The sequence below is a fragment of the Fukomys damarensis genome, unplaced genomic scaffold, assembly GCF_012274545.1.
Source record: "Fukomys damarensis isolate Sample0158 unplaced genomic scaffold, DMR_v1.0_HiC HiC_scaffold_12, whole genome shotgun sequence".
Lineage (NCBI taxonomy): Eukaryota > Metazoa > Chordata > Mammalia > Rodentia > Bathyergidae > Fukomys > Fukomys damarensis.
Genome location: NW_022900924.1, coordinates 15,171,025 through 15,198,648, shown reverse-complemented (window position 1 = coordinate 15,198,648; position 27,624 = coordinate 15,171,025). Strand labels below are relative to the sequence as shown.

Below are 27,624 nucleotides of genomic sequence, written 5' to 3'. Positions count from 1 at the left end.
CTGTAGGGACAGCGCAGGTCGGCAGGAGGGCCACCCTCAGCCCGCCACGCTCTGCCCCTAGGAGTGGTATGCGGAGCACGCCCGGGAGCAGGAGGCCCAGCGGCAGCAGCTCAGCGGCAGTGGCCCAGTGCCCACCACCCAGCAGCCCTCTGGCAGCCGCCAGCGCTCCCAGACGGTCACCTAGCACCAGCTGGTGAAGCCATCTCTTCTATGCAATAACACAGTAGTATTCTCTTCCTACCCTGTATCGGGAGACCGTGTGCGCACACACACATATATGCACATGTTTATACACAGCGAGAGCGGGCCACGAGCAGTGAGTAGTCACCTGAACCTGTCTTCCGGATGCCACAGTCCTGGCCTGCAAGGCTGACCCTGCAGGGCCGGGCTGGGCTGAGCTTCCTGCTGCTGCTTCCAGGCCCATAGGCCCCGAGAGCGCCTGTGAACCCTCCCTGTGACCTTGTCACAGGCGTATGTCTGGCTTTTGGGACAAAACCACTTACAGGTAGGAAGGAAAGAACTCCCCACCACGTGCTATTTCTCAGGTGAGAATGTACCCACGGGCTGGAGGGTGAGGTTACAGGTCATAGAGGGTGGTCAGTTGTAGGCAGCCAGTGCCGGGCAAGAGGTGGCATTGACCCATTTCAGTCCCACCTCTGCGAGCCTTCTCCTATGCACATTTGTTTAGCCCTTGTGGCCAGAAAACCTCCTGCAACAGCCTCCTGCACCCAAGTCCTCTTCTTGTGATGGGGCTGTGTGCACTGGGGACGCTCGCTGTGGCCATGGTGGGGACTCATCCCATCCTGAGGTTTTCTGTGGTCGGACTTTATTGCAGAGGAGGCTCAGGCAGACCCCCAACTACAAGGGCCCCAGTACCTCTTGGGCCGTCTGTGTGGTGACCAGAGGTGGCCAAGGTAGGACAGACAACACAAGCTGGAGGTGAGGGACAGCCGCCAGGCAGGCAGAGCCTGGCCCGGGGGAGCAGTCCCAGTCCCAACCCCTCCGGGCCACCCCAGGGCCAAGCTAGTCTGGAAGCCGGCTGGTCGCCCTCTCCCTGCAGCAGGGTGTAGAGCTTGTCCAAGTTTTAAGCACAGCCCTTTGGGAAAACACTGCTTCCCAGGGCGGTCAGGAGACGACATGGTCCTCTTCCTCTCTGGAGGGCCATCGGCCACGGCACGAGCCGGGGCCAGAGCTCTCCTCACCAGAGAGGGAAACTTATTTGCACATCCGGTGCCTTCTTTTTGTGTATTGGAATGGGGGGGCACCAGGGGATGTGGCTCTGGCCCACAGCCAGGGTGTCCTGGTGCTGTTGGGGGTCACTAGACCACCCTCCTGTCCCTGGCCTGGTCTTGGTCAGGGCAGACAGACGCACGGCAGCAGTAGGGTTGGCGGGCCAGACTCCAGCCAGTGATGAGGGCTGTCGTCAAGCCAGTGACACTGGGCGTCACCCCCGGCCGAGAGCTCAAGCCTTGGGATGTCACCTAGCTCAGATGACCCCACGCCCCACATCGTAGCCGCAGGACCAGGTGACACTTGCTGCAGACCCCAGGTCACAGCCTGTCCAGGGCAGCAGTAGCACCGTGCCCTCCCGCAGGCCATGGCGCTTTGGGGAGGACAGTGCCCCCCACCTCAGCCTTACTTCACACCACGCGCACAGTCAATCATTTTGTACGGATCTCGGGAGCCACGCTGTAAGATTTTATACGCTGGTGATTTGCTACGTAGTAACCCACTGTGACTCTGGATCTCTGGCCTGTTGATAATAAAAGAGCCTGTGCTTTGTAGACGTGGCTGCCGCCTCGTGACTTCCGGTTTATGTGGTGGGGGCCCCTCATGGCCCTTCTCACCCTTGCCTTCAGCGCCCCTCCCCTGGCCCTGGTAAAGAATTGGTAAGAGTCGGGCAGCCACTTCCTGGATGCTGGAAATGCTTCATCTTTACTTAGAAAACACTGAATCCCTTCACAGACAACGGAAAGCAAACTAGAGCTAAGTATTGATGGGCAGGGCCCACCCCACACCTGAGGTAAGCAGACACCTGTGATGCAGCCGGGGCCGCGGGGTTCTGGGCGCACAGTTCTAAGGACCATCCAGAGCCACTGTCCAGCCACGTGGCTGCCCCAGCGAGAGGTCTCAAAGCCGCTGGGTCCAGCGACAGGTGTTACGGGCCGTCTCATTTCTTCTGGTTTTATGGACTTCAAATTCTTAATGAGGAGGGTCCACCTGTTGTTCCTGCCCACCTGATGGCCCTCAGTCCGAGTCCCCCTGACTGCCAGGGTTGTGCAGGCGGCCGGAAGCCAGCGAGGGAGGAGGCAGAGCTGACCACTGCTGTCCCAACCCCGGCCTCCCCAGGGGTTCAGCCCCGCCGACCAGACCCCAGGCCCAGCACTGGGGCTGTGGCTGCTGGTAGCCAGGGGGACACAGTGGCGGCTCCCAAGAGCCCTGGCAGTGAGAGCAACCGCAGGAGCACGTCCTGTTCTGCCTTCGGGAGGCCGTGGAGACCCCTCATTGCCACGGCCGCACGCTGGGCGGCTTCAGTCACGTGTGCTTCATGTGAATCACCCCGAATTCCGTGAGCAGGGCCACGGTCAGGAAGGAGGCGTAGAAGAGCAGCAGGCAGATGCCATAGGCCCTGCTGAGCCGGAAGCACTGCAGCGGGACGGCGACCAAGGAGAACGCGAGGCTGAGGCCCAGGGCTCCGGCCAGCACCCAGCCCAGCAGGCCTTCGGGCTCCAGCTGCGGGGAACGAGAGGGCTGCAGCCGGCAGATTCCTGGCTGGGGCACTGCTGGGCACAGCCTGCTGCTGTGGGGACACCGGATGTGATCCCGGTGCTTCCAGACTCCAGCAACAGGGCAGGGAGCCCCGTCCACCTGCTCTGCTGACCCGCCCGCTTCTCCCGGCCTCCACTGGGTGGGTGGAGTCACGATTCCATGGGTTTGGTTCGGTCTTTGAGTGCCGGGAACAACCCAGGGCCTCTGCACTGAGCTACGTCCCCAGGCCTTTTTCATTCTGAGACAGGGTCTTGCTAAGTCACCGAGTTGCCCAGGCGGGGTGGGACTTCCATGAAGTTTATCAGAAAATAAGACGCTGAATGGGGACAGACGTGGTAAGTAGGGCAGTGAGGGGAGGGGAGCAGACAGGAGGGGAGCGTACATGGCCCTCTGCTCCTTCCTGTCCTGTGGGGTCTTTGCGAGGGGCCAGAACGTGGGTTCCGAAAGGATGCAGGCTGTGCCGCAGTGCAGCTACTGAGCACCTGCTGCTCACCAGGCGCTGGGAAGGCTGTGTGCTCTGTCCCTAACAGCAGTGCTGCTGTCACGTAAAGCAGACGCTGCCTCCGTGGGCAAGGGGGGCACCCATGCCAACCCCGGAAGCCTAGGGTTGGGGGGACCAGAGGTTCCAGGTAGGGGCTTCTAGGTGACACAAATTCATGTCCAGCCAGAACCTCAGTGTGACTTAGGTAGGTCTGGTGGGGCACACCTGTAATCCCAGAATTCAGGAGGCTGAGGCAGGAGGATGGCAAGTTCCAGGCCAGAGTGGGAAACTTAGTGAGATTCTCCCATGTAAATAGATAAATAAATTAAAAAAGTAAATTGTGGGGCTGGGGATTTAGCTCAGTGGTTCTGGCAGCTGCTTCCCAAGCACAAGGACCTGAATTCAATCCCTGGTACCAAAAAAAAAAGCAAATTGTGTTTCTTAACTGGCAGTTACCATGGACATTTTCACTGCTGTCTCACATCTGTCTGAGGCGATTGAACCTCCAGAGGATTTCCTCAGCTGCACACCAAGGTGTGGAAGTACACACCCGTGTACATACCACAAAAGAAGAGCAAGGGGGCTCGGAGCCTGTTATTTGGAACTGCCTTAGGATCCCCAATGAAAGGGACTTATTAGGCCGGAAAGTGTAAACAGCATTGGCAGTGTGTTCGCCTTTCAGAGAAAGCAAACTTTTCAAGCTCTAGGTAGCTATTTGCCTGTGGGCGTGGCCCATGTAAATCCGGGTAATTACTGGTCCGGCCACCCGGGGTCTATTCAGGACGTGGACGCCTCTTGGCGACTTGTCCCCCCTCATCAGTCAGCTTTCTGTGAGCCTCCAACACTCAAAGTCAGAGCTGTCGCCTGGGGAGCCTTAAAGCCAGCTCCTAGGCCACTTCCCTCCGGTTTAATCCTTCCAGTCTGTCTCAGAATTCAGGTCCTGCAGATTAGAGCTTGTGCTGGGGACAGGACAGCCAGCTCGCATCCTGGGGTCAAATCTGCTTTGCACAGGTTTGGTCTGCTCTGTGCCACACTCGAGAACAAAGTTCACCAAGGAGTCTGGCTTTCATCACACCTGGCCTCAGGAGACCCAAGAGAGTCGCCCAAATCTCCATGCCTGCCCGGCCTCGGGCTTGGAGTTTTCTGCACCAGCTCGAAGCATAGCCCCAGGCGCTACCCTGGAAAACTCCGGGCCCCTGGGACACCCCGAGGCATCCGTGAGCGGCCAGGCCAGTCAACTGTGTGTTCAGAGCCTCTCATCTGGGGGCAGCGCTGGGGTCTGGGGGCAGCCTGGCCCACACCCCACACTCCCTTATCCACGAAGCCAGGGAGGTGTTGGCCACCCCATTGCACAGGGGAGAAAGCCAGGGCCTAGAGACACTCTGATTCGCACAGCAAGATTAGAGGATGGGACCAGGACCCAATTCCTGCCTCAATGCTGCAGAGAAATCCTGGTTTCACTGTCAACTTGCAAGAAATACATTTTTTTTTCAGTCCTTAGCAAACTATTTTCAATTTTCTACAAAGCAGACTTGTCACAGTTCAGACGAGGTCCCTTCCCCAGAAGATGTGAACACATCCTAGGTGAGGAGGGAGGTGACAGGAGAGGCCCCCGGGGCGCTGCCACTCACCTTGACCTCCAGGCTTCCCCGGGCCATCTGCAGCAGGCAGCCCAGGCCCACGCCCACCAGGAGATCTGCAGGCAGCTCAGGAAATTTGTCAGAGCAGCTGCCCTAACTGGCAGGGCCATGGCCCCTCCTGCTGGGGTCAGCCTAGGGCCTAAGGCTCCCCCAGGAAGGAGACTGGCTGTGCCGCCGGTGCCCACTGCCCACCCCTCAAACATGCCATCAGGAGACCAGATCTAGGGGTAGCCCGAGTGGGTTCTGAGCTCACACTTTTCACTCAACCAGTAAGGACTCAACAAGGTGTCAGAAATGCTTGGCACTGGCCAGGCACTCAGGAGGCTGAAGCAGGAGGATCTAGAGTTCCTGGGCTATGCAGTGGTTTTGCAGTCAGCCTTGAACTTAGTGAGATCATAACACATGTGGGTCACCGCCAACCCCAGGAGTTGCTCAGGGACCCTCCGTCCCGCCCAACCCAAGTGGTGAGGAGAGGCCACAGCCCTGAAGGGCTGGGAGTGTCACCCAGCAGGTGCACCACGACTGTGTCACCAGTCAGCTGCTGGCATCACCCTGTGGAACTTGAATTTAGCAGCCACGGATGGGCACTGCCTGCTGTATACCACTGTGTGCTGGGCACCGTGCCTCCCCCACCTGCGACCTGGGCCCCTGCAGGTGTGAGGAGACAGAGGGCCAGGGAGGGGGAGGTGACGCAAAGTCTGCAGCCATAGCACACGGTGGGGTCAGAACCAGAACCTAGACTGTCTGCCATCAAAGCCCTGGGCCTGGCCCCAGCCTGGCTGTCCCTGGCTTTCCTCAGCAGACTGGGATGGCGGACAGCCCTTGGGCCAAACTAGCAAATGTCTGCATTTATAAATAATGTTTTATCGGAACAGAGCCAGGCCCTTTTTTATTGTTTGTTTTTGCAGTACTGGGGATCGAACCCAGGGCCTTCACACTATGCTACACCCCGGCTTTTTTGAAAAAAAATTTTTGAGGCAGGGGTCCCACTAAGTCACGAAATTGCTCGGGCTGGGCTCGGACTTGCAGTTCTGCTTCAGCCTCCCAGAGCGCACAGATTCCAGATGTGGGCCTCGACGCCCGGCTGTGGCAGCCGCCACACACCAGGTGCAGGTGCCCAGAATCCCTGTCACCCCCCTCTGTCCTGACCATGACCTTGATGTCAGAACTCTCCACACCCCACACACACAGCCCAAACAGACCCAACCAAACAGGATACTGAAGATGATGCCACCGAAGCAGGCGGAGAACGCCATCCGCGGGTAGCCCTGGCGGGCCAGGGTGAAGTCTGAGAAAGCATCTGCAGGGAGAGGGCGACCTTGAGTGGCGGGTGGCTTCCCTGGCCCTCACTCATGCAGTCAACAAGACACCGACAAAGCCCGTGTGGGCCTGGCACCGGCCAGGAGCAACTCTGGGTGTGGTGTAGCTCTGGCGGGGGCTGGAGAGCCACATTGTGCCGGTGCCACCCTGGGGGCCAACCCAGCCCCGAGTCACCTCCGATGCTGTTCCCCCAGGCCAGCAGCGTAAGCCCCAGAACCGTGTTGCTCAGCTGGAAGACAACACCCAGGGACCGCAAGATGTTCACCACCTCCGTGGCAGCTGCATTGATCCACAGGGCACTGGTCAGGAAGCCCAGGAAAGCAAAGAGCTGCAGAGGGAAGGGCATCAGGTGGGCTGAGGGCCAGCCCACTGGGCACAGCAGCAGCTCCTCATCTGTAAGATGGGTACAGTTCCTACCCCAGGTAGCTAACAGCACAGAATGAGCTGATACGCAGTCAGCACACACATAATATGTGCTCAGTTAAGTTAGTGAGATACTGTTTTTCTTTCTTTTACTCTTTTTTTAAAGAAAGGGTCTCACTATTTATCCCAGGCTGGCCTCACACTCTTGACCATCCTCCTGCCTCAGCCTCTGAGAGTGCTGGGATTATGGGTGTGTGTACCATGGTGCCTGGCTACACACAAGAAAATGCAGACAGATATTCATGGGAGTACTTGCTCATAACTGCCAAAAAGTGAAGCAAAGCAAATGTCCACAGACAGACAGAAGGACAGCCTGCGGTGTGTTGGTACAGCAGAAAGTCACTCTGTGCAAAAAGGAACAAAGGAGCCAGGGGTGAGCTCAGTGGCAGAGCAGTGGACTCATGTGCGGTACCCTGGGTTCAATCCTCAGCACCTCTGCCTTCCCAAACAGAAAAGGTGCTGGGTAGTGGCCCACGCCTGTAATCCCAGCACTAGGGAGGCTGAGACAGGAGAATCTCTTTGAGTTCAAGGCCAGCCTGGGCTAATAGAAAGATCCTGGCCCCCACCACCACCAAAAAGGAAGACTGAAGGACTGACCCGTGCTACAACACAGATGAGCCAGGTAAACGAACTGTAAGTGAAGGAAGCCAGACATGAAAGGCCACTGACTGTATGATTCCACGAATCTGCCAGTCCCAGGCAGCCAAATCCACATGGACAGAAGCAGTTGCCAGGGGCTGGGCGACAGGAGGAAGTGCTGAGCAGCACCAGTGTCTCTGGGGCAAATAAATCAATGTCCTGCAGCCACTGTGGTGGGGGCTGCCCCACCCCACGGGGTGAGTTGCATGTGACATGAGTCACCTCAGCCGAGAACCCTGAGCAGGTTTGAATCCTGCCACTGGCTTTAGGTCTGGATCTGCCATGGCGGAGTGGGGCGTGTCCCGGCCCCACTGTCCCTTCCCAAGAGGGGGGTTCTTACCCAGTGGATCCGAGGGGGCGCCCAGTTGGAAGTGGCAAAAAAGGTCACAGATGCCAGGCCGGTGCCAGTGATCACCACCACAGCCCAGATGGGCACGAGGCCACCAATCTTATAGATGCTGTCTGTGGACAGAAAGGGGCAGCTCCAGGTACTTGGCCCAGACCTGCAGAAGCCAAATGCTGGAGATATCGCCGTGTTTTTGTTCTCTTGGCTTGTTTTGTTGACATAGGGTCTCGCTACGTAGCCCAGGCCGGCCTGGAACTTGCTGGGATCCTCCTGCCTCGGCCTCCCAAGTACTGGGATGACAGGCGTGCCCACTGCACAACATCTGGTTGGCGTGTATGCCCCACCCTGGGTTCCGAGCCCCAGGGGTACTCACAGGTCCCGGACTGCAGTGTCAAGACCACAACCACAGGGCTGATGACCAGGTGCAGACAGTTGAGCGGACGTTTCCAGTTCCGGTCGTCTTTGTCCGGGTCCACGACAGGCACGGTGAGGAGCAGGAGGAACTCCACAGGCAGCTGCATGAGTGGGCGGGGCGGGGCTGGGGCCTCAGAGCCGGCAGTGCTGCCCCATGCTGGGCTGCACCGGACCAAGGACAGGGTGTCCCTGACTTTTCTGGCCTCCAGGGGGCGCCGCTCCATTAAGACTGTGCTTCGGTTGCCAGCCTAGCCCCTGCCTTCACCCTCCATTTTTATTTTTATTTTTTGCAATAACGAAGCCAGAGAGTGCTGAACCACATCCCCAGCCAGCCATTCTTAGCTTTTAGTTTTTATTTTTTGGAACTGGGGATTGAACTCGGGTACTTGCGCTTGCAAAGCAGGCAACAGAACCACTGAGCTAAATACCCAACCCCTTAGTTTTTATTTTAAGATGGGGGTCTCAGTAAGTCACTAAGATGCCCAGGCTAGGCTTGAACTTGGGATCCTCCTGCCTCAGCCTCTGGGATAGTTGAGGTTACAGGTGTGCCTGATTTCTTTGGGCTGACCCGGAAATCCAAGGAGCCCCCCCTCTCCCCAAGACGCTTAATCACATCCAGAGCCCTGTGTCACATCAGACCACGTGTCCAGGTTCTGGGATTAGGATGAGGATGTCCTCGGAGGGCTGCTCATACCCTCCTCGTACAATAACCCTGACAAGTGCCTATGAACAGCAGCTGTAATAATCCAGAAACATCCCAGAGGTTAAGGATCCTGTCCTCAGCCACACAGAGGGGTAAGACAGCTGGGATACAGACCACCCAGCTCTGACTCCACACCATGTATCTAGCCAATATCTAGAAGAGTAAGAAAGCCGGGATGGTGGTACATGCTGCAATCCCAGCACTCTGGAGACTGAGGCAGGAGGATTCCCAATTCCAAGGCCAGCCTAGGACACAGCAAGGCCCCTTGCTGTGGCCTCTCCTACCCACAAAAGAACAGGTGCCTGCTGACCCCAGAAGGAGACACAGGCAGACCTGAACCGTGAGCCAGTATGAATTTTTTTTTTTTTGAGTCAGGGTCTCACTGTGTAGCCCAGGCTGACCTTGAACTCACATCCATCCTCCTGCCTCAGCCTCCCAAGTGCTGGGATTATAGGCGTGCATCACCATGCCCTGCTGGTCTGAACTTTAAAGCCACTCTTGTCCACCCATATCGGTCCAGGTGAGGAAAAACACTGTCATACATCAGTGAGACGGGGCTGGGCATGGTGGTGCATACCTGTCATCCCAGCTACTCAGGAGGCTGAAGCAGGGGAACCATAAGTTGAAGGCCAGCCTGGGCAACCTGGTGAGACTCTGTCTCAAAAAATAAAAAGGGCTGGGGATGGAGCTCAGTGGTAGAGTGCTCTTGAGTTCAATTCCCAGTATTACAAAAAAAAAAAAATCTACATGATGGGGGAGGAGTGTTTGTTACCCAGCACCACTCAGCAGTAACTGACTGATACAGCCACTGCAGAGCCCATCACTCTACCGTTATCACTGTCTTACAAAGGAAACTGAGGCCCAGAGAGGTTGAGTGACGGGCCCAAGGTCACAGTGTAGCCAGACCTACTGTAGGGTGCAGGCACGGTTCATTACTGCTCCTGAGACCAAGGAGGCCTAAAATACAGCCCTGGGGTCCAGGCTATTGAGCAACTCCCTATCGTGGTGAGGGCTGAGACCCATGACAGAGCTGGAACAAGGGAGGACACCAAGCAGTAGTCAGGCTTGGGGCCTCTTCACACCTTGAACACCTTGAACACCCTCCAGAACACCGACTGGCTTCTCCACTTCCGGTAATCCAGGGGGTTCAGGGCCGAGGCCAGAATCTGCACCGTGGTCTCCTGGTAGGAGAACAGTGGCCGGTATTCGTCACCTGCGTGCATGGACGGAGGGTGTGGCGGGGCTGGCTGCATCTGCAGGGTGCCCTCTGCCCTCTGTACCATTCCTCTCAGGGCCCTGCGGAAGGCAGACGCCCCAGCCCAGGTGCAGAGAGGGGCAGGGCTCATGTAGCCCCATCCCCCACGTCTTCACCCCAGCAGGACTCAGGGCCCAGCCTCACCATAATCATAGCTGCTGGTGTTCGAAGACACGGGGTCTTCCTCCGAGTCTGGCAGCAGCTCTGCAGGAGACGTTGAGGGATGAAGGGAGATTAAGGCAGATCCCCCAGCACTGTGCTGGGCAGGTGCCTTTTTTGATCAGGCTGGACTTGAACTCACAGTGATCCTCCTGCCTCAGCCTCCTGAGTGCTGGGATCACAGGTGTGCGCCACCAGACCTGACTTGTGTAGACAGATGTTTGTTGGTCCATGGATTTGTTTCTGCCTGTTTGCTTTGTATTATCTGTGTATGTGCACATATTGTGTGTGCTGTGCATTATCTGTGTATGCATAGACTGTGTATGTGTTGTGGTCTGTCGTATTGTGAATGTGTGCATTTGTGTGTGTGTGTGTGTGTTCCCTTGGCTGGGACCCTGCTGTCACGTGCAGGGGGAGCCACAACCCTGCCGGAGGAGGGGAAACTGTTGGCACAGATGAAGCAGGGAGGGACCAGGCCGGGTGCCAAGTCGGCAGCAGCACCTCGAGGGCCGTGGTGGCAGAGGGGTGCCGTCTTCTCCCGGGGACGCAATGAGGCCTCACCTGGTGTCCCCGGCATGGAGTAGCCCAGGGATCTCCTACACTGCCATCGGTAGATCCAGGTGCAGAGGATCACCGAGAGCACGTAGAACACGTACAGGCCCAGGTAGGCTGCGGAAGGGTGTGTGGTCACCAGGGGCGTCCTGGCTATGGGGCCTGGGCACAGGGCCTGATGTGCGGGGTCTCGGCCTGAACCCCTGCTCCTTCCTCCACCTGCCTTGGCCACTTTCCCTTCCTCTCACCGAGACCCCTGGGCTGGGCTGGGCAGCAGGACGCAGCTGGTGTGCAGTCAGTGCTCCCTCCGAGCCGTGGGCCCTGGCCCGGCCCTGCCCCTCTGCAGCCGGGCCTCCACCCTCTGAGCAGAGCGCCCTGCTTGCTGATACCCCTGCCTGGCAGCTGCCGCTCACCCAGGGCCCAGGCCAGCGTGACCCTGCCGAGGTACAGTGCGGTGAAGGTGAGGAACACAGCTGTCAGGTAGAAAACGACGTCCCTGAGAAAGGGCCTGGAGGTGGCCAGGAAGGGGCGCAGGATGGTGATGCCTCCGGCCACCACAGTGGTGACCAGCACGCCAGCGCCTGGAGGGCAGCGACCAGGTCAGCACCCCGCATCCCTCCTCCCACCCGGCCCCCACCCGCCAGGCCACACACACCAAACAGAGCCCCGATGGCCAGGCTGGCTGTGCGTGGGTCCGAGAAAGCCACCAGAGCACTGATCCTCCGGCCACCACAGTGGTGACCAGCACGCCAGCGCCTGGAGGGCAGCGACCAGGTCAGCACCCCGCATCCCTCCTCCCACCCGGCCCCCACCCGCCAGGCCACACACACCAAACAGAGCCCCGATGGCCAGGCTGGCTGTGCGTGGGTCCGAGAAAGCCACCAGAGCACTGAAGATGTCGGGGGCGCCGTTTCCAAAGGCCAGGAAGGTGACGCCATGGGAATCAGGTCAAGGAGGGGTTGTTCAGGCCCCCACTGGGCCACAAGCCATGCTGTGCCCAGCCTCCCCTGTGCCTGCCACCCTGCAGGGAGCGGGAGCTCAGGCCAAAGGATACTGCCACGTTGTGGGACAGCTTGAGGGTGGTGGCGATGGCTGACAAGTTGGGGCAGAAGCTGCAGAGGAAAAGTGGACAGTGAGGGCTTCCGTAGACACTGGCCCTGCCCCACGTTCTCCAAAGCCAGGGCCCAACTCACAACTTGGCTGCAGTGACTCCCAGAACCAGAAACAGGTACAGCAGCCACAGAACCTGGGTAGGGATGGAAGGGGACAGGTGAGTTCCTGTAGGGCCATGTGCCCCTCTCCCCAGCTCCCGGGTGGGGACGCACATAGAGGGTGATGGTCAGGGGCAGCAGGCCGGGCGCGAAGTGGCAGAAGATGCCCTCGAGGTAGTCCAGGTAACCACTGTCGCTGTGGCAGCTGGGGTTGGAGCGGACAAAGGCGCAGCGGTCAGAGACATTGAGGCCGCACACGCTGCGACACTGCGGGGCAGGAGGGAAAGGTTGTTAGGGACAGAGTCCAGGGCTGTCGGATCAGGCCCGTGTGAGCAATTGGACAAAAATTCCCTTTGGCCTGTCCTCGAACTCCCCATGCCCTCCAAGTACCAATGGCACAGTTTTGTTTTTTGGGGTTTTTTTGCACAGTTTTATTTTTAAAAACAGTCTTGTGGCCAGATGAGGTGTTGTGTAGCTGTAATCACAGCACTTGGAAGGCTGAGGCAGGAGAATCTATCTCTGCGGGTTCAAGGCTACCCTGGGCTAGATATTGATTTCAAGGCCAGGCTGGACTACATAGGCAGGACCTTGCCTCATAAAAATCAAACCAAAGCAACCTCAAAACAACAACAAAAAGTTTGTGGCCAGGAGTGGTGGTTCTCACCTAGAATTCCAACTACTTGGGAGGCTGAAACAAGAGGATCCCAAGTTCAAGCCCAGTCTGAATTACATAGTGAGAGAACTTGTCTTAAAAAAATGAGGAATAACAAAAACAAAACAAAACTTGTATTTGAAATTTACAAAAGTTAGCACACTCAGGTTTGTTTTAAAAGACTCTTTCTTTCTTTCATTTTTGTTTCCTTGGTCCTGGCGAAATCCAACCCAGGGACACTACACCAGTCGGCTATATCCTTGGCCCTTTTTCATTTAGAAACAGGGTCTCACTACATTGTTCAGCAGGTTGTTTTTTTTTTTTTTAATTTGCTGTTACTGTGCTGTGTTTTGCAGAGATGGGTACAGAACCTGGGGTCTCATGTATGATGGGCAAAGACTCCACCACTGAGCTTCATCCCCAGACCAAGATTTCTATATTTTCCCTTCTCATTCCTGCCTTCCATAATCTCTCACTGCTCCTCAGGCCTCCCACCATGATCAGTTTGAAGCACATCCTTATAGACATTTCTCAGTTCTCTACATTGTATATAAACCCTACTATTCAGCAATCCCCACACTCTGGGAGGCTGAGGCAGGAGGATCACAAGTTTGAGCCTAGCCTTGGCAACTTAGCAACACAGCAAGAACCTGTCTCAAATGCTAAACATGCAGCTCAGTGCACAGGTCCTGAGTTCAATACCCAATATGGGGAGGGCGGAGAGTTCACCTTATATTTCTTTCTTTTTTTCCTATGCTGGGGATGGAACCCAGGGCCTCACTCATACTAGCCGAGTGCTCTGCCACTGAGCTACAACCTCTGCCCCCATCCGAAATCTCTTATTTCTGCCTTTAGCTTTTACCACTTGGCCCATCACACACTGATACACGTAACATAGACATACTCTAAGCCCAAAGTACGGAGCAGTGCTATGAGTTTTAAATGGATGTGCATTAATCCGCCCAACACACTTTCCAGGAAGTTACTGCTATTGAGCTAATTATACAGTGGAAGAGGCTACGGCCACTCCCAGGACCCACTCAGGGGCAGCCACATTGGAACCCAGGAAGCTGGAATTACTAGAGCTGTTGTTCACTGTTGTTATTGTTTTGTTTGGTTTTGGTTTCTTGAGACAGGGTCTTGATATGTAGCCCAGGCTGTCCTCAAGAACTTGCAGTATTCCTCCTCCCTCAGCCTCCTGAGTGCTGAGAATACAGGTGTGAAGCCACCACGCCCGACTTTTTGTTTTGTTTCATTATGGGTCCAAGTATTTACTAAGCTGCCCATGCTGGACTCAAACTTATGATCCTCCTGCCTCAGCCTCCCGAGTGCTAGGACAACAAGTATGTGTCACTTTGCCCAGCTGGAGTTGCTGTGCTTGTTGTTTCTGTGGCATTGGGATTGACCCCAGAGCATCTGCACTGAGCTGCACTCCCCAGTCCTTTTTATTTCTTATTTTGAGACAAAGTTTTTCTAAGTCACTGAATTGCCCAAGCTGAGCTCAAACTTGGGATCCTCCCGCCTCAGCCTCCCAGGAAGCTGGTGCTCCGATGGCTCTCTCCTGCCTGCCTGCAGTGTTTTCCATCAAAGCAGCCATGGCTTTCATGCTGCTCTTAAAAATGCTGAGGAGGGGCTGGAGATGTAGCTCAGTGGCACAACACCTGCCTGGCAAGTGCAAGGTCCTGAGTTCGATCACTGGTACTGCAAAAAATAAATTAATTAAATTAAAAATGCTCTGGTGGTGCACGGTGGCGCACGCCTGTAATCCCAGCACTTGGGAGGAGGCTGAGGCAGGAGAATTGCTGTAAATTTGAGGCCAGCCTGAATTACATAGCGAGATCCTGTCTCCAAAATATGCTGAGGATACACAATGGAGATACACTTTCCCTGCAGTGACCGTGTGAGTGTGACTCATTTCACAATGTTGCCACAGTGAAATTCCTCACATGGGGCTCTCAGAGAGAAGTCTAGAAGTGAAAGAGATGAGTCTGAACACCTCCTAGTCTGGGAGCCTCTAGAAGCAGATCCAGAGAGACTTGGGCAGATGTATGGAAGACAAGTACACAGACAGAAAAGCAAGCCATCATGGTGGCACACACCTGTAATCCCAGCTACTCAGGAGGCTGAGGCAGGAGGGTTGCAAGTTCAAGGCCAGCCCAGGCAGCTGAGTGAGACTCTGAGTTCCAACCCCAGCAACAACAAAAACCAGACAATAAGAAATGTTGGTTGATGTCTAGAAACTGGAACCCTTGTGCACTGCTGGTGGGGCTGGCAATCGGACAGCAGCTCCTCAAAAGCCAACCTGGTGATGATCCTACTTCCGGGCATCTACCCAAGAGCCTCAGAGATGTTTGTCTGTCCACACACACAGCAGCATTACTTGTAACAGCCAAAGAGTTTGGGAGCAACCTAAGTGTTTTTCAGTGGATGACTGAATAGACAAAATACGGCCCAGGCAGCCAGACATGGCAGGGCACGCCTGTGATCCCGACTCTTCAGAAGGCTGAGGCAGGAAGGTTGCAAGGTTCCAGGTCAGCCTGGGAAACTTAATGAGACTTTCGAAATAAAATAAAAAGGGCTCAGTGGTAGAGTGCTTGCCTAGCATACGTGAAGCACTGGGTTCCATCTCTTAACACTGCAAAAAAGCAAAAATGAAAACCACACAGAAGCAAGTCTTGGATTTCTGTCACCCCCCTCCCCACTCAGCCCCCAGCTTACACCCAACAATACAAGTCCAGCCGACTCCTTCCAGACAGGGAGAGGAATGACCCCTCGGCCTAGGCCTTGGGGCTCAGTCTGGGTCTTGGACTTTGCCGGCAACACATGGTCACCAGAAAGGAGGCAGTGCTGCCTGAGACCACTTCCTGTCTGGGATGTGGCTGCTCAGTCCCCACCAGCTTCAGTGATACTATTTAAGCTCTGGGTTTTCTTCATCTGTTTGCTTGGTGCTGGGGATTGAAACCAGGTCCTCTGGAGCATGCTAAACATAAATTGAGACAGAGGTCTATAGTTTAGGCTGGTCTTGTACTCACTATGTAGCCCAGACTGCCCTTGAACTCACAGCGATCCTCCTGCCTCAGCCTCCCAGGTGCTGGGATTACAGGTGTGCACCGCCAATAGGCCTGGCTACTGGAATCCATCTCCTCTGTCCATCTCCACCCCACAGAGGCTCCAACCTGGCCTCCTGACCCCCAAGCTTAGGAGAAGGGCTTTAAAAATGCACCACTTGGGGCTGGGGTGACTCTGTGGTAGGGCAAACCTGGATAGCACCACAAAAAACCAGCAACAAGCAACCTAGGAGCAGCTTTTGTGGAAGCTGTTCCTGCTGCCCGCCACACACATTTCTGCCAGGAAGCCCTCCCAGACTGCTCTGGCCTAGCTTGGCCAGACACACATAAGCTGTCCAAGCACCCTTCAGTCCAGGTCTTCCTCAAAGATCCTGTTTTGCAACCACTCAACTGTCTGTAGGGTCACAGACTCGTTCAAGTTCTGCCGATCCACCAAGCCCCGGTGGCCCAGTGCCTGGCACGCAAGGACCCTTGCCACTTCTGACCTGAGAGCTCAGAACCATTGTTCCTGCTTCACACTGGGCGTGGTGGTAGCCTCAGCAGCACTCTGGGAGGCTGAAGGAGGAGGGTGGCAAGTTCAAGCCTAACCTGGGCAACTTCACAACTTAGTGAGACCCTGTCTCCAAATAAAAAAGGGCTGGGGATGCAGGTGACATTCAGTGCAAAAGCCAAGATTTAATTACCCAGCCCTGAAAAGTTTTTTAATCTTTGAAAGATTTTCCACTTCAAAGATGAGATGGTAGCACAGAGAGGCAAAGTGACAGTCCCCAGGCCACACAGCCACCGTGCCAATGGCTTCAGACTGGCTCTGTGTGACAGTTACTGGCCACAGGCCTGGGAGAAATAAATTGCCCAATGGACCAGACAGAGCCTCTTCCTCTGGCTCTTTCCCACTACCTGCCCTCCCTCCTGCCTCCTCCTGGTCCCCAGGGTCAGCCAGGAGATGCTTCCTAGCCTGTGGCAGAGATGAGTCAGCAAGGCAGGGCCTCCACGGCCTCCAGGAGTGACTTCCTGCCACAGCCCCCCCACCGGAAGTCCCCTCCCCAGGCCACAGGCCCCAGGCCCAGCCACCTGGTGTGGTAGACGAAGGCGGCCTGGTCTGAGCCCCACACCCTCTTCCCTAGCCCCAAGGGACCCAGAGAAGCACAGGATTGGGGGTCATCCTGGACAGGAAGACAGCCAGGCAGGGGAGGAAGTGTGCTAACCACAGGAGCTGCAGTGAGCTGGGAATTGCACACCTCATTGAAACGCCTCATTACAAACACCCTGCACAGGCTGCAGAGAGAAGGAAAACTGCTGCAGCGAGCTGAACCACACCTGATATGGCCATTGTTTTGCAATCCACGCCAGACAGGGGCAGTGGGGCACAGGCGCCCTGAGTGTGAGACCCATCTTGGCCACCAGCTTGCTGTGTGACTTTCAGGCAGCCCCTAAACGTCTCTGGGCTTCAGCTTCCTCAGCTGCTCTGGAGCATCATCAGAACTGCTCTGGCCACTGTCACTCTGATGTCACCTGTCCATGGCCCAGTGTAGGACACAGTCTCCTGGCTCCATGGAAAGGTGAACAATTAAATAACTAGGGAATCAAAGAATCTTTTCTTTTAGGAAATCCTTTCCAAGGATTTTATACTCCAGATGCTGTCCCCAGATGTTGTCATGGACAGCCAAAGCCACCTCCCCAAGCAAATGTAGGCCCTGGTGGTGGTGGTGGTGGTGGTGGGGTCACAGCACCAGCTCATTCTTCTGGGCTGTGCTCAGGTCAAAGATCCAGGCCCAAAGATCCAAATCCCCGGAACCTGTGAATCCATCACTCCCCATAGCCAACCGTGATTCAGCTGAGGAACTTGGGATGGGAAGATTATTCGGGACTGTCTGGGCCTAAGGGAGGCAGAACCTGCAATCCCAGGACTTGGGAGGCTGAGGCAGGAGGATTGTCCTGAGCCCAAGGCCAACGGGGGCAATGTACTGAGTTCAAGGCCAAGTAGAGTGCGGGAGCTGGACAGACAGGGAAGCGTGCTCCCCATACAGCCTCCGAAAAGACCCAGCTGGGCCACTGGCCTTGATTTCAGCCCTGAGAAAACAATTATGGCTTCTGATCACTAGAACTGCAAGATAACAAGTTTGTGGTTTTGTCTTGTTTTGTTTTTTTTCGACAGTCTTGCTATTAGTTCAGGCTGGTCTTGAACTTGTGTTCAATCTTCCTGCCTCAGCCTCCTGAGTGCTGGGATTACAGGTGTGCACCACACAGCCAAATATTTCCCCCTTTCCAGGACATGTGATTCCAATACAGCATGAAAGGAGCCACGATATGCAAAGGGCAGGCTCTGCCCGTGACAGGTGAACGATGGGTACGTCCATGTGCCGACAGCACTTTGTGGGCACCGATGTTTGAGACCTCACCTAACCTCTGTGGTGAGACAGCTCCCAGCAGCCCTCTCTGCCCAGCAGTACTGGCTGCGTCCCACTGCTGACTCCTCAGTCCTGAGCAGATTCTTCTTTCCCAACAACCTCTGGGCCCAGGGGGCTGTTGCCAGCCCTGCCCCTGCCCTCAAGGCCAGCCTGGGGCAGCCTCACCTAAGGGCTTTAGGTACTGGGTGGCTGGGCAGGTTCTGCTCCGCTTGCCTCCCCAGCCAGAGCCCTTCCAAGGCCACTGCCATAGCCTCACCAGGATAGCTACAGCCATCACCCCATTCCCTGCTCTGCCCCCAAAGCAGCCCAGTGGGATGCTGTAAAAATGGAGACCACTCCCATCTGTGCTCTTAATCCTGCTGTGGCTCCCACCGCACCCCTAGGAACAGCCCCAGTTGGTACAGGGGCCCACACAGCCTGCATGACGTGGCCCTGTTACCTCTCCTGCCATGTTCCCTGGAGTTTGCCTGTGAAAAATACCATTCTACTCCTGCCCCAGGGCCTTTGCACCTTCAGGCCCCTCTTCCTAGACTGCTCTTCCTCCACATCTTCATGAAGCGTCCAGGTTTGATTCAAAACATCACCTCTTCAGAGAACAAAGCAGCTGCCCCCTCCCCATTTCCTTCTCCCACATCCCTCGTCCGTTTTGTTTTATTCATCATCAGCTGAAGTTATCCTGAGGGTTTCTTTCTTTCTTTTTTTCCTTCCTTCTCTATTTGGATTTTTAGGATAGGGTCTCACTATGTAGCCAGGCTGGTCTTGAATTCATGATCCTCCTACCCCAGCCTCCCGAGTGAACACCCAGCTCAGTATATTTATTTCTTGATCTGCTTCATGAAGAACATAAGCTTTACAGGGGCAGGGACCACAATATCCCAGGCACACAATAGGTGCTCAATCAATGTCTCAATGAACGAGGATGACCTGAGTTTCCTTGGCTTCCGGGCTCAAAGGACAGTGGTAGAACCTGCCTAAGGACGGGTGCTCGACTGCTGGGAGGCAGCAGGCTCGAGAGGACACAGGCAACTGCCCAGCCTGTGCACCTACTTGTCCCTGAGCTTTGGCATCCCCAGCTCTGTGCAGGCTGCTGTGGGTGGCACTGGTGAACCCACCCCAGCTGGCTGATGACCTGGATTTAACCTGGCCTGAGCCTGCAGTGGATTTCATGTCCATGACTTTCCTACCCCTTACACTCTCAGACCCTACCAGAGGCCCAGGGTGGGTGGGGTGGGGAAGACCAGCCCCCTGCTGCAGGGAGCACCCAGGGGGCACCATTTTTATTTGTTTGTTTTGGGTTTTTGAGACAGGGTTTCTCTGTGTAGCCCAAGCGGTAATCCTCCTGCCTCAGCCTCCCAAGTGCTGGAATTAGAAGTGCGCCACCACTAACTTTGCTAACTTTGCTTTCTCTCACCACTATACTCTCCGAATCCATTGGTAGATCTGCTGGGCAACATTTACTCCAAATTCTCCCTCTCGTTTCCGGCCTCGCTGACCTCCTCACTTCCATGGTGGTAGGGCCCCCTCGCTGGTTTCCTGGCTACTCGCCTGTCCCCTCTCAATCCATCTCCCCCCAGCAGCCAGAGATCACTTAATCATATGAATCAGATTTCGATATCCTGCTGCTAAAAACCCACGAAAATCATTCTCACCTACTAGGCTTAGCCCCAAGGGCCTTGGTGATCTGGCCACCTGGGCCTCTCCACCCACAATCATCTCCCATTCCGTCACCCAGTCCTGGCCGCCAGTCTGACCTCCTGGCTATTCTAGAAGCACATGGGGCTTGCTCCTGCCCCAGGACTTACCCTTACCATTTCCTGGGGCAGGGGATGCTCTTTCCCCAGAAGGCTGTGTAAGTGACTTCCTGTCTCCGTGCAGGGCTGGGTGTAGGGCCACAGAGGGCAGCAGAGACCCCATCCAGCAGAAGCCGGACACACCATCCCCCTGACTTCATCTGCTCTCTGCAGGGCACCTAGGACCCCAGCACCTGATTGCTCAAGTTTACTTCTGCTTTTCTTTCTAGGAGCAAGGCTGGAACCCAAGGCCTTACACATGCTAAGCAAGGGCTTCACCACTAAGCTACATACCCAGCCCTTTTTAAAATTTTTTAAAATTTTTTAAAATTGCCCAGGTGGTGCTCCTCCTCCTGCCTTGGCCTCCTAGAGTGCTGGAATTACAGATGTTCCCCAACATACCTACTCTTTATTTTTCTATGTTGGGCCAGGGTCTACATCCATTTACCCAGGCTGGTCTCAAAATTGGTATCTTCCTGCCTCAGCTTTCCAAGTAGCTGGGATTATGGTCAAACACCACGATACCCAGCTTAAATTTACCTATCTGCCTGCCTGGGAGACTGAGCTCCATGAAGGCAAGGATTTGGGCTCTGGATCTGTTCCCTGGTATACTGCAGGCTTCCGCTAGGTGCTTGATAAACTCGTGCTCATGGAATGAGGGCCCCCGCCTGACCCCGGCTTCCAGCCTGGATACTCACGTCCACCATGGGGGCCTGGGTGACACCTGCAGCTGGAAACGGAGCAGCCCCTGGGGACGGGGCCCTGGCCCCAGATGCCGCCTCTGCCATCAGCAGCGTGCAGAGCCAGCTCAGCAGCCGGCGCAGGTCCAGATGTCCACCGGCCATGGGCCGCAGGCCTGGTCCTCCCTGAGCTCCACTCGGGGTCCAGGAGCTGCAAGGCGGGAGATGGGGAAGCTGTGTCACCAAGGGGCAGGGACCCAGTGGAAGGCCAGAGGCTGGTCCTGTCCCCATCGCCCAAGCCAAAGAAAGCCAAGCACAGAGCAGAAACGTGGGGCAGGGGCATCTGTGGGCCCACCGGGCAGCAAGCAGAGGCCTGTCCTTCCTCCTTCCTCTGCGCCATCAGGGAGGGTGGTGGGAAGTGGTGGAGGGATGGGAGCCCTCAGAATGCAGGAAACCTACTTCCAGGTGACTTGCCCTGTTTCACAGCCAGTACAGTGTGTGTGTGTGTGTGTGTGTGTGTGTGTGTGTGTGTGTGTGTGTGCGCGCGCGCCTGAGGATTAAACCCAGGGTCTTCCCACTGAATCAAATCCCCAGCCCTTTTCATTTTTTAAATTTGAGACAAAGTCTTTATAAATCTTTAAATCGCCCAGGCTGGGCTCGAATTTGCAAACCTCCTGCCTCAGCCTCCCCAAGCGCTGGCATCACAGGTGTGCACCCCTGTACCTGGCTCGGAGCAGTGCTGTGGTTGATCTTGGAGTGAATGCAGCATGTTGCAGGGACGACCTCATGTAACCCCCAGGTATAGACCCACTTTACAAATGGGCACACCGAGGCAGAGCCAGTCCCAGCCACGGAGGACAAAGCTGGCAACCTCACTGCCCTCACTGGATCAGCGCCTCTGTTGGAGAAACGGTCCAGGAAGTGAATTAATTGCTCACAGCCACACAGGCGTGCGGCAGAAATGACCTCTGCCTCTTCCCTCAAGGCCCCGGGAAAGGCTTCATTTTTTCTTCAAACAATTTAAATTGAGCTAGGTGAGGCTGTGAACACCTGTGATCCCAGCACTTGGGAGGCTGAGGCAGGAGGGCTGTAAATTCCAACCCAGGCTGAGCTACATAGCAAGACTGTCTCACAAAGCCAAAACAGGGGGGATTAAACTGGGAAAATATGTCTCTGGCAAACGGCTTTGTGCACTTTCCCACGTGTTGTACAATGAGTATGTTTTATTTCTGCAATCAGGAAAAACAAAATTCATAAAACAATGGGTTTTTGTTTGTTTGTTTGTTTGTAATGCTCTACCCACACATTTCCCCATGTCTTGGCAGCTGAAGGGAGTGAGGAGAGGACAGGAGGGACAGGAAGGCTCCTGCCCCACCCCGCCCCTCACCTGTTGGATCCAGACCAGGCCCTTCTCCGCCTGGTTCTCCTGAGGATCCCACGTGCAGTACCTCTCTCCACGGCACCGTGGTGGACTGAGAAACACCCGCCTCAGCAGCCTGCGATCTGGGCTGCCTCAGGGAGCTCAACCCACCTCTCTAGGTCCCACTGGCTGCTAGAAATGGGCACAGCCGCTGGGGGGCGGAGACCCGACTAGAGACCCATGGCTCTTCTGGCCTCTACTTGCTGACAATTCTTTCTTTTTTGAGACAGGGTCTCGATATGTAGTCCAGGCTGGCCTTGAACTCACTTTGTAGCCTCCAACCCATGAGGATCCTCCTGCTTCAGCCTCCCTTGTGCTGGGATTACAGGCGTGAGCACCGCACCCCGAAGTCGCCCACTCACCTCTGATACGTATTTATTGAGCTCTTCCTACATGCGTGACCCCGGCGAACACTGGAAGGGGACGAAGGAACCCGGCGGCGCTTTGGAGCGAGGGCCGCGCTACCCGGGGCGTCTCTGGCTCCGTCCCGAGGGCTGTTGAGAAGTTAAACTTTGGGTGCGTGTTGGGAGTGCAGGGCGGCTTCGCTCACCTCAGGCCGCGCCTGCAGCCTCAGAAGTCGAACCCGAACCCCGCCAGGACTCGAGGCCGCCCGGTCCCCGTCAATAGCCAGTACTGCACGACCTCTGTTCGGATCTGATCCTCCCGAGCCAGCGCGGGCCGCCCGGTCTCGGCCTCGCCCAAATGGGCCGCGCCCCTCGGACACGCCCACGGAGGCTCGCCCCGCCCCGGCTCTTAAAGGCACAGGCTCTCGCTATAGGGAGGCGGTCTCCACAGTCCGCACCCTCCTCCTCCCCTGTGACCCTCAGCTTTTGGCTTCTGCTTTGAAAGCAGAAACTGAAGTGAAAGTAGATGACACTAATGGAAAAAGACAGCCGGAGGCCAACGGGGGGCAGTTACGGGGTAAATCCGGGAGATTCCTCCTCCTTCCAGCGGATGGGATGGGGGAGAGGGTATTAATCTGCTTTCGGGAATGAATGTGGTAAGAAGAATCTGGGTGTCAGCGCTTCCGGGAGGCTGAGGCGAGAGAACGGCGAGCTCGAGCCCAGCTTGTGCAACTGGACGGCAGACACTGGGTTTCTGTGACTTTCGTCACTCCTGAGGCCTCCCGAGCATCAGTTTCCTTCCTTCAATACGGAGATGGCGATGGCACCCGCCTCGCGGGGTCCGGGAGTGGTAGTCCTGTGTGTGAAGCCCCAAGGCCCAGGCCTGACGCCGAGGACACCCCCTGCCCAGAAGCCCCCGCGGTCACTCTCACCCCGTTACTGGGACAGTGCTGACTTGGGAATCCCTCCCAGAAGTCCCGCTGTCGCGCAGCCCAAGGCCAGTGTCCGCAGTCGGAATGAACCGGCCTGCGCTGCTGGGATCCGGCCACCTGCTGCCTGGGAGGAAGCTCTGTCCTGCTGAGGTTGGAGCCAGGGTCCTCTGTCCCTCCTAGGGCCTCCGACCTTGGGGCCCAGACACCCAGCAAGGGGTGGCCTCAGTGTCGCCGTCGCTGGTCATCTGAGCCAGCGGCTCCCAGGGCTGAGGTGGGCGGGGGTCCAGCAAGGGCGGGAGTTGAGAGGTGAGAGGCTGAGGGAGGGGACAGACCTGGGGACAGAGAGGGAGGCCGAGGGGCTGGAAGCAGCCTTGATTAACCTTGCCCTGATGGCTAGAGGTAGGGTCAGGGCCCCTTTTCTAGACTGGAAAAAAGCTGGGGAACCTAGTGCTGTGTAAGGAGCGATCCCTGAAAGTAGACGCTGAATGCAACAGCATTTTATTCATTAACTTATTTCTTTTTGTGGTACTGGGGTATTGAGCCCAGGGCCTTTGCACTGAGCTACATCCCCAGCCCTTTTTATTTTTTATTTTGAGATGGAGTCTCCACGAGTTGCTAAATTGCCCCGACTGGACTGGAAGTTGCAATCCTCCTGCCACAGCCTCCCAGAGTGCTGGGACCACAGGTGTGCACCATCATGCCCAGCTACCAGTCTGCCTTTCTGAAGGTCATGAATCAGAGCAGGGCTCAGGGTGGTGGTCTGGGCTTGGGTCAGAGGGTGGCTGGCAGGCAGCAGGGGCCTCTCCACGTCGCCTCTCTGGGGGAGCTGATATCCAGGCTCCCCTCGAGCCTGCTTAAATGGAACAAGAAGGAGCTGGCCATGGGGGCCAGAGAACAGAAAGAAGCTCTACTGCCTCATGTGATGGCTGTGGGAGTGATAATTGGTCACAGTGTCACCTCTGCCCTGGTCACAGAGCCACTCCAATTTAAGACGTGGGAACACCCCACCTCTCCACAGGAGACTTGTCTGTCACATGGTAGGAGGAGAATGTGGCATCCCAGAACTAGAGGGGACCATAGCTAGAAAGCAAGAACTTCCAGGCCGGGTGTGGTGGTGCACCTGTGACCCCAGCACTCAGGAGGCTGAGGCAGGAGGATCACTGAGTTCAAAACCAGCCTGGGCTACATAGTGAGTTCCAGGTCAATCTCAACTATATAGTGAGACCCTGCCCCCACCCAAAGAAAGAAAGAAAGAAAGAAAGAAAGAAAGAAAGAAAGAAAGAAAGAAAGAAAAAGAAAGAAAGAAAACAAGAACTGCCACTAGGCCTTTGTCTGCAGAGGTGGCATGTGGGGTGTCCAGGTGGCATGGTGAGCAGTGGAGGGAGCTGTATTTTAGAGGGAGGAGGGGAAAGGACCTCAGATCCCATGGATGGACAGCTGCCTATGAGGTCACATGTGGGGTGACTTGTCCTTGGCTCCTTTTTTTTTTGAGACCAGGGTCTCACTATGTAGCTCAGGCTGGCCTTGAACTCTAGGTAATCCTCCTGCCTCAGTCTCATGATTGCTAGGATTACAGGCCTGAGTCAGCTCTATATTGAAGATTTACACATATGCTGTGTATTCGGTGACAACCCTATGGCTGGGGGGCACAGTGATCCCCATTTCCCCAGGGAGGGAAATCACCAGTCCCCAGACGCAGAGTTGTGCCCTCGTATGAATGACCCCAGTTGCATCCACTTCACCACTGGGACCAGGTACCCAGGGACAGCAGAAACAGGAAGGGGTGCTCGAAAGGGAGAGAAGCAGATGTTTCAGTCTGAGTCCGGGGATCTGGAGGGTCCTGGAGGTGCTTGAGCCTCACTGTTAACTGAGCTGAATGTTGCTGCTGATCTCAGCAACTCCAGGCTAATAGTCCATGGCACCTACTTACAACCCATAAGGACAGGGAGCTCACTACTCTATGGTCACCCCATGATTAGCAGACAGTACCAGTTGCACAAGAGGGTTTTTGTTGTTGTTCTTTTGTTCTAGGGGTAGAATCTAGGGCCTTGCACATGCTTGGCAAGGGCTTTCTACCACTGAGCTACCCAGCCCCTATGAGATTTCTTTTCCTTTTCTTTTCTTTTTTTTTTTTTCTTTTGTTTCATTATGTAGCCCAGGCTGCCCTCCAATTTATGATCCTCCTGCCTCAGCCTCCTGAGTGCTGGGATTCCAGGTGTGTGTCAGCACACACCCAACTTAGAATATTTTTATTGACACTGCTAGAAGCCATCTGGCCTCGACTCATCCTTCTGGATTGACAGTTAGTCAATTCCCAGCTTCTGACGCTTGGAAACACTTGAACCCTTTCCCCCACCTGGAGCTCTTGTGAAGATGAGACTTTTTGGCCAGTGTGCTAAGCAGGATGTTTCCTGAAGCAAGTGTCACAATTCTGCAGTGATCAGAAGCAACCTACGGGTTCAGCATGAGGGGACTGGACTGGAATACTGCTCTGCAGCCAACAAACCTTCTGCTTTTGGACACAGAAACCTTTGCTTTACGACACTGAACCTACACAAAGCATAATAGTGACAGAGCAGGCAGCTGGGTATAGTGGAGTGTGCCTGTGATCCCAGCAATCAGGAGGCTGAGGCAGGAAAATCACCTCAAGTTTAAGGGCCAGTCTGGGCTGCATAGTGAATTCAAGGCCAGACTGCACTACATAGTGAGGCCCTATTAAAAAAAAAAAAATAGTGGCCAAGCAGAATTTGAACCTATTTGTACCACATAAGATCATTTGGTTTTTTTGCAGAGCTGGGACTAAACCCAGCATCCTGTGTACGCCAGACAAGTAATGGGCTAAAAGCTGCACCCTGGCCTAACTTACACTTTTTGTTTTCTTTTGTGTGGTTTTTTTGGGGGGGTACTGGGGATCGAACCCAGGACCTTGCACTTGTGAGGCAGGTGCAGCACCACTGAGCTAAATCCCCAGCCCATTGTGTGTTTTTTGTTTGTTTGTTTGTTTGTTTAGTTTGGTTTTTTTTTTTTTTTTGAGGCAGAGTCTTGCTACTTAGTTTAGGCTGGCCTTGAATCTCTTTCTGACAAATTTCAAATTGCCTCAGTTTCTCCATTGGTAAAGTAGAGTTGGCAGTTGTAGGAACTTCTTGGGTAACTGAGAGTAATCTATGACAGGAAGTGTTCACAGAGGGCTGGGGATTTAGCTCAGTGGTTCCTCCACCTGCCTCACAAGCGCAAGGTCCCAAATTTGATCCCCGGTACAAAAGAAAAAGAAAAAAGAAAATGTTCACAGTAAGCGATTCTCACTGACTGGTGTTCATGCCAAAGAGCTGAGCTGAGCACGACAGCATGTGTCAGTCTGTAATCCCAGCTCTTTGGAGGCTGAGGCAGGAGGACCAAGAGTTTGTGTCCTGTTGTCTGAGACCCTGCCTCAAAAATACGAATACGAAATAACAAGGGGCTGGGGATGGGAGCAACTGTTTTCCAGGGGTGGACAGGGGTGCTCCCAGTTCATCAGAGGTGCAGGAATGGGGGGTACCCTCGAGGCTGTAGAAAGTCACTTTGAGGCACATCAGGAGCCACAGCCATCACACGCACTGCTCCTCCCTTATGGCTCCTCTGTTCCTGCTGCAATGCCAGGCTATTTCCTGCCACAGGCCCTTTGTACTTACTGCTCCCTGCTGCAGGAATGCTCTTCCTCATTTACCTTCTCAGCACTCCTCCTTCTTTAGGGTTTCTGCCCTCACTGTCTCCCCCATTCCTACTGGACATAGTCTTTATTAAGTTTGTCATCCTTTTCCCCCCATGGAAGGGGGTCACACAAGGGCCAGGATTTCATCCATCTCGTTCACTGCCTTGTCCCTGGGCCTAGGACAGACTTGGCCCACAGTAGATGTGCAGTTGATTCAGTTCTGTTAGTCGTTATTGTCACCACCACTCAGTCCCAACGGAGTTCTGCACACCAGGCAGTTTGCAGCCTGGAGACACAGTGCTTCCCTGGGTCGGGGCGATCAGCAGGGCCCTTCTACCAGGGAGGGCTCTGGATGCAGCCTGACTAGGGAAAGACGCAGCACAGGACGGTCCCCACTTGGGTCACAGGTCTGGGCACGGTGGCACATGCGTGTAGTCCCCGCACTCTGGAAGGCGGAAGCTGCAGGATTGCAAGTTTGAGCCCAGCCTGGGCACCTTGGCAATTTAGCAAAACCTCGGATGTAACGGGGTTCGATTCCCAGAACGAGGAAGAAGCAAAGACTAATTAAGTGTAACCACACATTAGCAACTGATAACGAGTACGTGAGCTTTATTCTTTCAACTCGTTTCCAGACGCAAAGATGTGCAAAGTAAAAAGGCGGAGAAGTGAGGAAGCGGGCTTTTCCTAGGGGGCGGGCCCTTTAAGATGTGCCCCGCCCCGACGTCGCCCT

General features: G+C 55.3%; 2 protein-coding genes across 20 annotated transcripts in view; one reads left to right on the top strand and one right to left on the bottom strand.

Annotated features, from left to right (window-relative positions):
* The window catches only part of Tpcn1 (two pore segment channel 1), a 55,139-nt gene extending 53,355 nt beyond the window's left edge, over nucleotides 1-1,784 (top strand). For all 8 annotated transcript variants that reach the window (XM_033762414.1, XM_033762413.1, XM_010604123.3 and 5 more), the window contains one exon: nucleotides 62-1,784. In XM_033762414.1, the coding sequence (XP_033618305.1) occupies nucleotides 62-184 (123 nt within the window). In that variant the 3' untranslated portion in view covers nucleotides 185-1,784. The remainder of the gene's footprint in view (nucleotides 1-61) is intronic.
* On the bottom strand, nucleotides 1,772-22,646 carry Slc8b1 (solute carrier family 8 member B1). 12 transcript variants are annotated; one of them, XM_019204471.2, is made up of 19 exons: nucleotides 22,573-22,641; nucleotides 22,293-22,424; nucleotides 21,234-21,408; nucleotides 20,529-20,721; nucleotides 12,027-12,179; nucleotides 11,895-11,947; nucleotides 11,756-11,813; nucleotides 11,584-11,637; nucleotides 11,357-11,408; nucleotides 11,115-11,282; nucleotides 10,711-10,818; nucleotides 10,135-10,194; nucleotides 9,818-9,948; nucleotides 7,992-8,133; nucleotides 7,613-7,734; nucleotides 6,385-6,538; nucleotides 6,110-6,190; nucleotides 4,882-4,946; nucleotides 1,772-2,800 (listed from the first exon to the last, which is right to left on the bottom strand). In XM_019204471.2, exons 3-19 carry the CDS (start codon nucleotides 21,296-21,298, stop codon nucleotides 2,354-2,356), a joined length of 2,106 nt encoding a protein of 701 aa, XP_019060016.1. In that variant the 5' UTR covers nucleotides 21,299-21,408; nucleotides 22,293-22,424; nucleotides 22,573-22,641; the 3' UTR covers nucleotides 1,772-2,353. The 12 variants fall into 12 exon arrangements, with proteins under 12 accessions (XP_019060016.1, XP_010602428.1, XP_019060017.1 ...); XM_010604126.3 differs by having other exon boundaries at nucleotides 22,293-22,646; XM_019204472.2 differs by having other exon boundaries at nucleotides 1,772-2,797; nucleotides 22,293-22,646.
* Between the last annotated feature and the right edge of the window lie 4,978 nt (nucleotides 22,647-27,624).